This window comes from Nomascus leucogenys, chromosome 6 (assembly GCF_006542625.1).
Source record: "Nomascus leucogenys isolate Asia chromosome 6, Asia_NLE_v1, whole genome shotgun sequence".
Classification (NCBI taxonomy): Eukaryota; Metazoa; Chordata; class Mammalia; order Primates; family Hylobatidae; genus Nomascus; species Nomascus leucogenys.
In genome coordinates this window covers 34,099,819-34,113,776 of record NC_044386.1, presented here as the reverse complement: position 1 = coordinate 34,113,776, position 13,958 = coordinate 34,099,819, and the positions used below count along the sequence as shown (strand labels likewise).

General features: G+C 36.7%; 1 protein-coding gene across 17 annotated transcripts in view; it reads left to right on the top strand.

The window, feature by feature from the left end:
* Positions 1–13,958, top strand: part of CPLANE1 (ciliogenesis and planar polarity effector 1) — a 143,383-nt gene that overhangs the window by 40,671 nt on the left and 88,754 nt on the right. For 16 of the 17 annotated variants that reach the window (XR_004030418.1, XM_030813974.1, XM_030813975.1 and 13 more), the window contains 5 exons: positions 1,453–1,681; positions 2,426–2,565; positions 6,158–6,375; positions 9,088–9,252; positions 12,032–12,170. Coding sequence is in view for 16 of the 17 variants with exons in the window: in XM_030813974.1 (XP_030669834.1) it covers positions 1,453–1,681; positions 2,426–2,565; positions 6,158–6,375; positions 9,088–9,252; positions 12,032–12,170 (891 nt within the window). In the remaining variant the exon portion in view is untranslated. The remainder of the gene's footprint in view (positions 1–1,452; positions 1,682–2,425; positions 2,566–6,157; positions 6,376–9,087; positions 9,253–12,031; positions 12,171–13,958) is intronic. The other variant, XM_030813978.1, reaches the window with a different exon arrangement.

Here is a 13,958-nt window from a genome sequence, read left to right as displayed (position 1 = left end):
TTTAGTAAAGGGGCCAGATGATGTAAGCCGTGTTAAGAAATCTGAATTTTAAGTATCATGGGAAGCTGTTGGAGGGCTTTAAGCAAGAGTAGACATGAACAGATACATATGTATGTACAAGGCACACCTAAGTTAGAGTAGTACAAGTTAAAATATAATTAGAAATTTAATAAAGATGGCAACAAGTGGTCAGCAAATATAATCAGTCATAGAACCATGGATTTTGAACTATGTGTTCAAACTCCTGTGTTCTGTGAATGTTTCAGGATGCATATATACATTTCATGTTAATTTTTCTAATCAGAATTTTTCTAGGGTTTTGAGTTGCTTATTTGGTGTGATATTTTTAAAAGTCGTGAACTTTTTTACTGTGTGAAAGTAGTAAAATTTTCAGAAAATTTAATTATCAAGTTATTTTAATAGTATATTACCTTGCCCGTAGTGAATAAAAATAGGAAAAATTTAGCCAGTCTCCTGGCTCCTTTGCTTATGCAAAATCAGACATCCAAGTGGTTGAAAACTTTCTTGTTTTTCCGGATGTGTTTGTCAGAGAGCTAAAATGTTAGTTCTTGCAGTAGGCATAGCCTGTATAGATCATGTGAGAAACTCACCATTTCGAGGAACAGAGAAGCTCATGAATGCTATTTATGACTTTTATTTGAGAGAATGAGTAAAAATCCCATCAACATGTATTTTTTAATAACATTTCTTTTATCCTATTTTTAAGTTGCTTTATCAAGTTACTTCAATTAGGGAAAGGGACAGAAGGCCGGGGGAACGATATTATCCTTTTGTATTAAATCACAGGCCGGATGGCAATCTTATTATTTAGTCAGAATTACTGAACATCACACTTTTCTACTTCGTAATCAACACTAATATTGACACTTAATATGCTTCATTGTTACCTCAACTTAGTCTTTTATTGCATAACACTGTGGGTAACACAAAGTCAGATAAAATGTAGTCTCTGCCTTCTACATTTCATAATCTAGTATGAGAAATAAGCATGTGTTTCTGAGGATCCCACAGTAATAAATTGCACATTGTGACCCATGTCATGGTAATAAATTGTACTTTGTGAACCAGTAGTATAGTAGATATAAATGTTTTTTTGTATGTGTTTACATATTACCTGACACAAAAGTTTCATTAAACAGTATTTACCTTTATTTTGTGTCTAATACTTTCTATTCTGTTTTCTGTTTTTTTTTCTCTTTTGTTTAATTTTTAAAATAATGCTGGCATTTGTTTCATGACCCACGAATGAGGCACATTCTTCAGTGTTAAAAGTGTTCTAGGGCATGTTGAGTATTACTTTAGCCCATTTTGTATGTATCTTCCTGGTGGTTTTTTGTAGATAATACTGATTGAAGAGATAAATATACCCATGTAAAGAAGCATGAGTTTGGATGTGATTGTAATAATGCATTTTTTAAAATTTACTCACAGAGCAGTCCTTTCGACTTATTCCTCTGCAACACTCTAAGGTGGCCAGTGTTGTTAGAGATCAGAATCTCTCTAATGTGTGGACAGTTGAATATGCACTTGAATTACTATTTATTGGTGGCCTGGTTCCAGAGGCTGTGTGGTTGGCATATAAACTTGGAGACTGGAAGACGTCTGTTTCAATTGGTGTGGCTTTCCAGCTGTTCTGTAAACATGATAGCAATTTCATGAGGTATGGATTTTTAGGCAATTTTAAGATATAGTATGATTGAACTATGTATTTTATATTTCTCTTATTGCTGGTATTTACATTTTATGTGGAATCCTTAGTTCAGCATTGTTCAATGGAACGTTCTTTAGTGATAGAAATGTGTTGTCCAGTATGGTAGCCACTCACCACAAGTAACTATTGAAATGCAGCCAGTGAGACCAAGGAATTAAATTTTCAATTTAATTTTAGTTAATTTAAATTTAAATAGCCACATATAGTTAGTGGTTACTGTATTGAACAGCTCAGTGGCTTACTTATTTGTGTTAAAACATTTATTAATAGCCAGGGGCGATGATCGTGCCTGTGGTCCCAACTACTTGGGAGGCTGAGGTGGGAAGATCACTTGAGCGCGGGAGGTCAAGGCTGCAGTGAGCCGTGATCATGTCATTACACGTCAGCCTGGGCAACAGAGTGAGACCCTGTCTCAAAACAAACAAAAACCATTTATTTAGCACACTTATGTGTTAGTAAAGCCCGTGTTTAGGGTAGCAATTAGAAATAAGAATAGGGGGAGTGTATTAGGATCATCATCATGGAGGGTCTTAATACAATGTTTCCTTGAATATATCTTTTTTACATGTACGATAGATAAAAAAGTAAATTCCATTGTTTCTTAAACTTTCATGTTTAGTCCTTGATATGTGAAACCTTTCCTTTTTTTTTTTCAAAATTGGATTCATTTCCCTTAATTTGATGTCATTTCAGGTCCAAGAAAAAGAGTCTGAATCTACCACTACGTATGACTCCAGCACAGATTTTTCAGGAAAAACTGCAGTGTTTTTTAGGTCAACCAGCCTCTTTGGAAGCAAAAAATGAAATAGGCTCAAAATATAAACAGTTTACAGGTGTGTTATGTATGTATGGTCTGACTCGTGTCAGATTAATATAAACCTTATAATACCTTAAAAAGTTTATACATGTCTACAAATGTATTAACACTTTGAAATAAACTTATCAAAAATGAAAGTATGATATTTATTTTTATTTTATTTTATTATTTTTTGAGATGGAGTGTTACTCCGCTACCCAGGCTGGAGTGCAGTGGCGTGATCTTAGCTCACTGCAAACTCTGCCTGCTGAGTTCAAGCAATTCTCCTGCTTCAGCTTCCCGAGTAGCTGGGATTACAGGCGTGGGCCACCACGTCCGGCTAATTTTTGTAGTTTTTGTAGAGACAGGGTTTCACCTTGTTGGCCAGGCTGGTCTCGAATTCCTGACCTCAGGTGATCTGCCCGCCTTGGCCTCCCAAAGTGTTGGGATTACAGGCGTGAGCCACTGCACCCAGCTGAAAAATGAAAGTATGATATTTATACTTAACCATGGGAACACCCAAAATTGATGCCAGCTTACAATACAAGGGTTGATAACGGAATGATTTTCTGATTTTCCGTACATACCTTTTTTTTTTTTAAATATTAAAGTAGCTTTCTTGATGCCGCAGTGTTACAGCTCTCTGACTCCTCCTGCAGAGCAAGGCCACCCCAGAGACTATGTTGAGAGTAGCCTTCATACATATCTTTACACTAATTATATTTCGCTTCATTTGTATCATTTTCTTTTGGAGCTGTAGAATCTCAAGCCTGGAAGGGTACTTAGGAGTGATTTATTTCAACGCTCACCTGGTGCATAAATTATAGATTTTTTTTATTTGAAAAGTTCAAAATGGTATTAAACAATTAAAAATGATAAAATATTACATGTATTACATGGATTCACACAGGAATCCTGTAAAATTTATCTGTTTTACAGTTGGAGAAATTTAGATAAAAAGTAATGAAATCAATCATTTAATGTCGTATATTTAATATAAAACCAGGACAACTGTGAGGCCCTTCTGTTTTTATTGGTGCTTTGCTCCAGTAAAGAGTGAGACTTCTAACTCTAGATTCCTAAAACTTACGTTTCTGTTTTGAGAGAACCTATAATACTTGGAAATCTGACTATAAACTTTTCTTTGATAATTTTCTGTGCGGTTCTTTTATTTTAATCAATGAAAAAATGTTACTGTGTGAAAGTTGGATTTTAAAGAAGAGACTAAAATATCCCCAGTCTGAACTTTGAGTTTTGGCAATATGTTGTTTTAAATGATCTGAAAACTCTTCCATGATACATACATAGATAAAATGTGTTTCTAGATAAAATACAAAAAATATCCACTTAAAGGCCAAGCTTTAAATAAAGTAAGGGGAATTGCCAAAGGTCAGAAACAACAAGCAAATAAAAACTCAAGGGGTTCCATTTCTTTCTCTTTAGCTGCTCTTGAATGAATTCCATTCCATTAAAGAGAAATAGAAACAAGTCCATTCAAATATTCATGTACACAAAAATGTGTACAAGAAGCCAGGCGCAGTGGCTCATGCCTGTAATCTCAATGCTTTGGGAGGCTAAGGCCAGCAGATCACTTGAGCCCAGGAATTCGAGACCAGCTTGGGCAATATGACAAAACTCTGTCTCTACAGAAAATATAAAAATTATCCAGGCGTGATGGTATACGCCTGTAGTAGCAGCTACTTGGGAAGCTAACTAAGGTGGGAGAATCCCTTGAGCCTAGGAGATCAAGTCTCCAGTGAGCCATGATTGTGCCACTGCATTCCAGCCTGGGCGACAGAGTGAGATCCTTGTCTCAAAAAATGAAACAAAACAAATATCCATACATGAACGTTTATAGCAACATTTTCATAATAGCCAAAATTTGGAAACACCTCAAATGTCCGTCAACTGGTGAATGGATAAGCAAATTCAAATATGTCTTTAAAATGGAATAACAAATAGTGAAGAGGAACAAATTCCTGATAACATGTGACAACATAGATGAATCACAGAACCATCATGGTATCTGAAAAGTCAGATACGAAGACTACATACTGTATGATTCCATTTCTGTGGCATTCTATAAAAAACAAAACTATAGGAGCAGAAAACAGATCATGGGTTGCCTGAGAATAAACAGGGAATTGACTACAAAGAAGCATAAGATAACTTTTGGAGTGATAGAAATGTTATTACAAGCCAGTATAGATTTGTTTAATTTTATTGAACTGTATACTTTAAAAAGGGTGGATATAGTATGTAAATTATGTCTCAACCTGATTTAAAAACAAAAACTTCAATAGATGGTTAAAGTTACTAGACCAATTTAGGAGCAAATTTGTGAACTGGAAAAGATGAATCTGAGCTATTCATCTGAGCTATTATATATATATATATAAATATATATGTATCTTTATATATATAAAGATATATATATCTTATATAAAAAGATATATATATCATAAAGATATATATCTTTATATATAAAATATATATAATATATAAAGAAATAAAGATAAATATATATAAAATAGGGACATAGATTTGAAAAATATGAAAGAGAAGTTAAGCTTTGTAGAACACACAACAGAAAGACAACATATATTTGATTGGAATTCCAGTATATCCACACCAAATGCTGGATAGTGGCTACCTAAGTTGAATATAGCAAAAATGTTAATATCAGACAAGGATGAGAAGTCAGTATATGAGTGTTTGACATATTATATTCTGTACTTTCATATGTTCTATATTTTACAGTATGCTTAAAATATTTCATAGTAGAAAAATCCCTGAGTTTCCAGTTCTACCACCATATCTCCTTGTATTTTGCCTTTGGGGACATGTGCACATATATATAGATATTTGCATAGTTGAAGCCGTACTATACGTATGACTATTTTGTGTTTTCCTGTTTCCTTCATAAGTCATTTTTATTAACTTATTATTACAAAGTACTATCATGTACTATTAGGAAAAGGAAAAATGGCCAGGCACGGTGGCTCATGTCTGTAATCCCAGGACTTTAGGAGGTTAGGTGGATCACCTGAGATCAGGAGTTCAAGACCAGCCTGGCCAACATGGTGAAACCTCATCTCTACTAAAAATACAAAAATTAGCCTGGATAGTGTGTGCCTGTAATCCCAGCTACTCGGGAGGCTTAGGTGGGAGAATTGGTAGAACCTGGGAGGCGGAGGTTGCAGTGAGCAGAGATCCTGTCACTGCACTTCACACTCCAGCCTTGGTGACAGAGTGAGACTCCATCTCAAAAAAAAAAAAAAAAAGGAAAAGTTACTCTCACATAATCTTGTATGTTATTTTGGTGTCTTTCTTGACATTCTTTTCCCATTAATATTTTTTCAATTATTTTTGACTCAGAACTACATTCTAAGAATATTTTTATTGTATAGTTGTTTCTGCAATATCTTATATAAAAATGTCTCTTGTTCTTATCTATAATCTTAAAGTAACAAGATAGTTTGTAATTTCTCTCTGTAAATTTGGATGTTTTTATGTCAACCAATATGTTCATTCTTGACGATGAATGTTTTTAGATTTGAAATTTTTTCCTACAAAATGGAAGTTTAATACAAGCTTTAACTATTTTACCAAATTTTTATATTTGATAGATCCCATTGAAGAGGAAGATGCAAATCTGCTATTTGGTTCAGTACAAGAAGTACTGAAAGCATCAGTTATGGCCGATGCAGATATTCTTTCGGAGACATTTCAACTTCTGATAGACTCTGCCAAGGACTTCAGTAAAAGACTGTGGGGCTTAGTGCCATTCGGCTTGTATCTTCCAGCTCCTCCATTGTACTGTCCCCAGCCAGCTATTCTTAGTGAAGTAAGCTTATAGCATTAACTTTTAAATTAATTTAAAGTTGATTTTGTCAAGTTTTTAAAATAATTAACATGATAATAATCATCAGGTTAAAAATTCAAGCTCTAAAGACAAACTTTTAGATCCCAGCTTTGCTGTTCCCTAATTGTATAATCTTAGGGAATGTACTAAACTGCTGTTTAAGTTTCCTTATCAGTAAAATGCAGATGATAATAGTACCTCTCATGGCATTTTTGTGAGGATTGAGATATCCTGTAAAATCTTCTAGCTCAGGACCTGGGACATATAGTAATTATTCAATAAATGTTAAAATTATTGTAACAATATCGCACAATTAATCTTAATATCCAGACTTTTAAAAATTAGGCATTTGTTTAGGCTAACAAATGAAATAATGAGTGTCAGAATTAGAAGCCATACATTATTTCAGTCTCTTATTTATCTCTTTGTCTTTGCCTTTTTTGAAAGACTTGGCTGGGTGTAGTAGCTCACACCTGTAATCCCAGAACTTGGGAGGCCAAAGTGGGAAGATTGCTTGAGTCAAGGAGTTTGAGACCAGCCTGGGCAACATGGCGAAACCCTGTCTCTATAAAATATATAAAAATTAGCTGCGTATCATGGCACGTGCCTGTAGTCTCAGCTACTCAGTAGGCTGAGGTTGCTGGATGGCTCGAGCCCAGGAGGCAGAGGTTGCAGTGAGCCGAGATCGCACCACTGCACTCCAGCCTGGGTGACAGAGCAAAACTCTGTCTCAAAAAAGAAAAGAAAGACTTATTTTTATTTGACTTTGGTTTAAAAGGTTTTTTTTTCCTGCAGTATTCAATTGATAGTTCTATATTATAAATACTATATTCCTCTCAGAAACGTTTTATCTGCTCTTATTAAAAAATCATAACATTATAGTTAGCTGGTTTTAAGATTTAAAGTGTTATTATAAATTACTCACATTTAGATTTTTAATTATTTGATTAACACTTTGAAGTGTTTTTTTACTACCTCCTGTTTCAATATTGGCGACTTCTACCTCTAGTTTTTTATTTCTCATTTGTTCTATTTGGTTATATTTTAATAGTCTAAAACATTTTACTTGTTGATTTTACAAATGGAAGGAATAAAAAGTCCATGGCATTTCTCAATAATTCATCTTTCCTCTTGCATCTGAGTCTTTAGTAATTGGTTTAGAAATTTGAAATGACATTTAAAGTTTTTTGGATAGCCTATGCAGATAATAGTTCGAGTAGTTTGGTTACTGCCTTTAGTAGTGCTTCATTTTATTCTTTTTTATTAAAGCAATTCTCCTTGGTAAGATTTCTTCTAAATGTCACTGTGTATCAGTTAGAACCCCTTGTGTTGCAAGTAATAGAGCACTTGGTCAAAATGGTTTAAACAATAAAGGTATTTATTGGCTCACGTGATGAAGAAGCCTAGTTGTAGGGCAGGTTTCTGATTTAGTTATGTTACCAAAGACGTGGGCTCTGTCTTTCGCTCTAGTTTGTTTTCCGATGTGTCATCTTCACCTGAAGACTAGCTCCTCTTGTGGGAGCAGGATGGCCGCTAACAGCTTCTAAGGATGCCTTGTCTATGTCCATGGGCACAGTGATTGAGACAAAGAACAGTGGCAAAATTATTTCTGTCCCAGCATTCCAAGCAAGAGGATTGAGATTCACTCTTAGTGAGACTGGCTTGGGTCACATGCCTGTCCTTTAAACAGTCACTGTGGCTAGGCTTAACACAAGGTACTGCTTGGCCCGTGAATAGATCCTTCCTGAAGGTGGGATGAGCTTTCCCTCAATCATATGAGCCATATAGGAGATGGGCAGATACTCAAAAACTGAGTACTGTTAAGAAGTGGGCAGGGAAGAAGGATATTGGGGAAGCAGATGTTTACAATGCTCACATTATCTCATTATCTGGGAAAATAATCTTTAGCTACTGGTTTGAATAGCATTTATTCAACAAACATCTATTGGGTCCTACTATGTATCAGACTTGAGTGTGTACACCGTGGCCATACGAAGACAAATGACAAGGCCCTTCCTTCCTCTTGGGAGTTCTGAGTACAGTGGGATACAGGTATAAATTGATATGGAATAAATTCGTGAAAGCTACAGTAGAAGTGTGAACAAAGTGCTGTTGTAGCACAGAGGGATGGGCTTCACAGAGGAAGTGACATTGAAATATAAGCAGGATTCTTCCCAGCAGAGGAAGAGAAAAGGGATTCTGCTTAGATGGACCTCTCTGTAACATCCCACCAATGGAGTCTGGAGTAGCGGTCTTTAACTGTTCTAGGGTAAGACTGGGAACAAGGGTCAGCTTATCCCTTTACGTTGAGGGGAGATAAACATTTCTCAATTCTAGAAATAGCCATAGTTGAAATCTCAGAGCCCATGCCTCAGAATTTCCTTTATAAATCTCCAAGAACATTCTAGTTTGAGAAGCAGTGAGCATCATTAGCCTATCTTTTTTTTTTTTTTTTTTTTTTTTGAGACAGGGTGTCCCTGTGTGGCCCAGGCTTGAGTGCAGTGATGCAATCGTGGCTCACTTCAGCTTCCAACTCCTGAGCTCAAGCAGTCCTCCTGCTTCAGCCTTCCAAAGTGCTGGGATTACAGGTGTGAGCCACTGTGCCCAGCCTCATTAGCCTATCTTTATTTTCATTTTAACATTCTAAATTTTCTCATTACTAGCCACTAAAATGGATTGTTTTATTTTCCTCAGGAAGATGGTGATGATCTTCTTGTAAAAGCTGAAAAAAATAATCGCCAGAAGGTATCTGGAATCCTTCAGCGTGTTCTCCTGCTTTTCCGGGCGGCTCAGTGTTCTTTTCCTGTAGCACAGTGGTATATCTTGCAGTTGAGGTGGGCAAGAAAAGTCATGCAGAAGGTATGGAAATATCTTAGTCATTTACGTGCTGTGTTAACTGAAATATACTAATATTTATATTATTGTTTTTATAATTGTTACATTTTACCAAGGAGTCCTGCCCTATAAATCCATAAATTTCAGGTTTATTCATAAACAAACAGACCAGATTCTTCCTGTTGAGAGGTAAGGACTCTGAACTGGGTCTCTAGGTTAGTTCCACCCTGTCTGGCAAAAGATAGTGTAATCTAGTCCGTTAATTCCAGGGAATTACAGTTATTTTTTTCCAACTCCCCTGTCATTAAAGATTGAAACTCAGTCCAGGGCTTTCTCCCAGTTCTCCTTGAGGTGTTATCTGTGTTCTGTGGGGGCTTCTGTGGGTTCAGAGAATGGAAAGTTATAGTTCATTCTCGTCTGTTTCCATCCAATAGCCTCCACTAGTCAGGGTCTCCCCCTTGCTATTTTCTGAGATGTGCAATTCAGTTTGATTCCCAGGTGTTCAGCCCCTTCTATATTGACTTCAGCTGAGCTGTTGCTTCATTCTTATCAGATATCTAGCCAGATAGGACACCTGGTAGGTCTCTTTATCTAGCTGAAAATCCTTTATATGCCTGCTTTCTCTCTTGGAAATGTGGAAATAAATTTCATCATCTCCAAATATTTTTAATTCAGCCTAATTAAAATTAAATTTAAAACAATATAATTATTTTTAGTAGGAACTTTTGGAGAGACTTTGAGAAGTTATCTAAAAGTATTTTTGAAAATTAGCCTTTTTTAGAGAAAAAGTTTGTGAAATTTGGATATAGTTTCTATAAAAATATAAATTAAAACTGTACTCATTTTATATTTTGGCATCACAATGGAAACTGAAAGTAGATAGTGGTTGGTTGCCAGGGGTTAGGGAGAGGAGGAAGTGGACAGTGACTACTTTTGTTTTTCTTTTTGGGGTGATGAAAATGACCTGGAATTAGACAGTGATGATGGTTGCCTAACTTTGTGAATATACTAAAAACCACTAATTGTACACTTTTAAAAGATGACTTTGATGGTGTGTGAGTTATAGCTCAATTAAAAAATGGTGCTGAAACAAAGATTCTGAACCATATTAGTTTTCTATTACTACCCTAACAAATTAACACAAATTTAGCAGCTTAAAATAGCACCCATTTAATATCCCACAGGTTCCGTGCATCAGAACCACCACAGGGTGGTTCAGCTAGGTCTCTGCTTAGAGTCTCACAAAGCCAATCAAGGTGGCAGCGGGGCTACATTCCTTTCTAGAGGCACTAGGGGAACATCTGTTTCCAGGCGCATTCAGATTGTTGGCAGAATTCAGTTGCATGTGGCTGTAGAACTGAGGTCCCCCATTTCCTTGCTGGCTCTCTCTCTCTCTCTACCTCTTAGTACCATCCTGGTAGTAAATGCCATTAATGTATTTGACAAGAAGTCTGTCATTAGCATGCTTCCCAGGAGATTTGATTAGATTGTGTCTTTCTGGAAGTGACTAGCAGAAGGAGAAAATCAGTTGCAAGCCTGCTGTTAATGCTTCCTTCCCAGGTTTATGTCTCTTAGAGCCCTTTCCTGAAACGTGGAAATAAATTTTATCATCTCCAAATATATTTAAATCAGCCTCTTATCTGTAGAAGCTCCCCCTCTTTTTATTCTTGATTTGTTAAAAAAAACTAGGTAATTTTTCCTGCACCATATTCTAGATTTGTCTGATCGTTTCTTCATTTAGTGTTGTTTAGCTTGTTTCTCTTTCTTTTTTTTACCCCTGTAACCTGGTCATTAATCTGTGCTCATTGAGGTAGAGAGGTTTAAATAGATTGAAGTTCAAATTTTCTTTTTTTTTTTTTTCCTTTTTTGAGACAGCATCTCACTCCGTCGCCCAGGCTGTGTGCTGTGGCGTGGTCTTGGCTCACTGCAACCTCCGGCTCCCGGGTTTAAGCGATTCTCCTGCCTCAGCCTCCTGAGTACCTGGGACTACAGGCGCCTGCCACTTCGCCCAACTGATTTTTGTGTTTTTAGTAGAGATGGAGTAGTTTCACCATGTTGGCCGGGCTGGGCTCAAACTTGACCTCAAGTGATCTGCCCACCTCGGCCTCCCTAAAGTGCTGGGATTACAGGTGTGATCCACCTCACTTGGCCTCAAATTTTTTTAGAAATGAATCTTTCATAATAAGTATTGTGCACTTCTCTCTTGCACGTGGCACATGTGTTTGCTTATTTTAATTTTAGGGATGAGGAGATTGAGTTTGGATCATGTCACACCCTCTATCAAGTATCCCCGTTAACCCCTCAGCTTTTTACTCTGTTAGCATTTACTAATGATCCTTGCCTAGAGTCATTATTAGGGATTGCCAAATGGTGTCTTTCTAATTCTGCCATTTATAGATTAGTTTTTTAAAAGTTATGTATGTAGGCATGATTTTTTTGTATTTGTTTTAGTTACTGTACACATTTTTATTTGGGATAAGATTAAGATTCTTAAATTTCTTTGTTTTCTTTGCTATGCCAGTGAGGAAAGCCAGGACAAATAGCATTGAATTCTTCTTATACAGGCAGAATTGTGACAAGAGAGTGCAAATGATTTACTTAGAACCTTTTTTTTTTTTTTTGAGATAACAAGCTAGTGACTTTCCTGAATTAAATTTGTAAGTTTCTGAAAATATAGCTGATTTCATGTGCTGTGTTTTCCATTCTGTGTGGCTTATCTTACCTGCCTGATTCTTTTATAGTTTCTTTTAAAAGTGATTTATACTGCTGATAATTAACATATTCGGTTATTCTTTACTTTTAGATTCGAATGAAAGGATCCCTTCCTTCACTGAGTCCTTTTCCTCAGTCATTACTTAATTACTGTAAAGGAGGTATCGCATTTTTTAGACCTGGAGCAGCTGGAGACCACAAGCTTGATGAAGTTTCCATTAGAGCAATAGGTTTGTCCAAAATGAACTGCTTGCTTAGAGTATGAATAATGATATATTTTTCATTTGATTTGGGAAAGTATTGACTCTTCAAAGTACAGTATGCTCTGATATTTTACTTTGTGTTTACAAGTAAATATTGTACTTTAACAGCTATGTATATACATATATGATATATATGATAGTAAGTCAGAAATTTATTATATAAACAAATTGTGATACCTATTACCTTATGTCATGCTTCATTATTTAACTGAATTTTTTTTTTTTTTGAGACAGAGTCTGGCTCTGTTGCCCAGTCTGGAGTGCAGTGGCATGATCTCAACTCACTGCAACACACTTCCTGGGCTGAGCCTATCCTCCCACCTCAGCCTCCTGAGTAGCTGGGACGACAGGTGCACACCACCACACCCAGCTAATTTTTGTATTTTTTGTAGAGGCAGGGTTTTGCTGTGTTGCCCAGGCTGATCTTGAACTCCTCAGCTCAAGCAGTCTGCCTGCCTTGGCCTCCCAAAGTGTTGGGATTGCAGGCATGAGCCATTGCGCTTGACCTAAATTAATTTCTTAATTCATGGTCTATGTCCAGTTATTTGCATAACAAGTTTAAAAAGAAGTAAAACTTTAGATATCATTTCACTCTTTTCTCCTTAATCCTTCCTTAATCTTTATCAGTTCTATTTATATAAAGCCCTGATCTTATCTTTTTTTTTTTTTTTTTTTTTTGAGACGGAGTCTTGCTCTGTCTCCCAGGCTGGAGTGCAGTGGTGCGATCTCGGCTCACTGCAAGCTCCGCCTCCCGGGTTCCCGCTATTCTCCTGCCTCAGCCTCCCAAGTAGTTGGGACTACAGGCTCCTGCCACCGCGCCTGGCTAATTTTTTTTTGTATTTTTTAGTAGAGACGGGGTTTCACCATGTTAGCCAGGATGGTCTCGATCTCCTGACCTTGTGATCCGCCTGCCTCGGCCTCCCAAAGTGCTGGGATTACAGATGTGAGCCACCGTGCCTGGCCAGCCCTGATGTTATCTTTAGACTATGATTAAAATGTTTATTTTAGAGCTGGGCACAGTGGTGTAATTCCAGGTACTTGGGAGGCTGAGGTAGGAGGTTGCTTGAGCCTAGGAGTTTGAGGGTCTTGTGTGCAATGATTGTACCTGTGAATAGCCATCACACTCCAGCCTGGGCAACATAGTGAGAGCCTGTCCCTAAAAAAAAAAAAAAAAAAAAAAAAAAAAAAAAAAAAAAAAAAAGTTTATTCTTAACTCACTCACCCTTAGTATAATCTTACATGTCCTGGGGCTCAGATTGTCTGTTTTTCCAACTGAAATGGCGTTGAAATGCTTCTTGATTGCTTCTCTCACCTGTCATGAGCTTAGTTTCATAGACTCTTCATTCACCATAACAAAAGGGCCAGGCAGGTGTCATCTGGAAAAGTATGTACAATCTCATTTATTTCTTAAAAATCTAGGTCTGTAAGAAGTGAGTTAAATTCACAACAATCCCAGTTAAAAGATATTTGCTCATAAATAGGGACATAGTCCTTTGAAGTGACTTAAATAAAGATTTGAACATATATTTTTAATATTTTCGTTTTGATCCTGAGTTCTACTATTTAATTATTCTTTTGTTTGATTTGGTCTCTTGATTGTTGAGAAGTGATTTGGCTAGATTAAAAACTTTCCTTTCTGGCTGGGCGTGGTGGCTCATGCCTGTAATCCTAGCACTTTGGGAGGACGAGTTGGGCGGATCACAAGGTCAGGAGTTCGAGACCAGCCTGGCCAGCATGGTAAAACCCCGTCTCTTC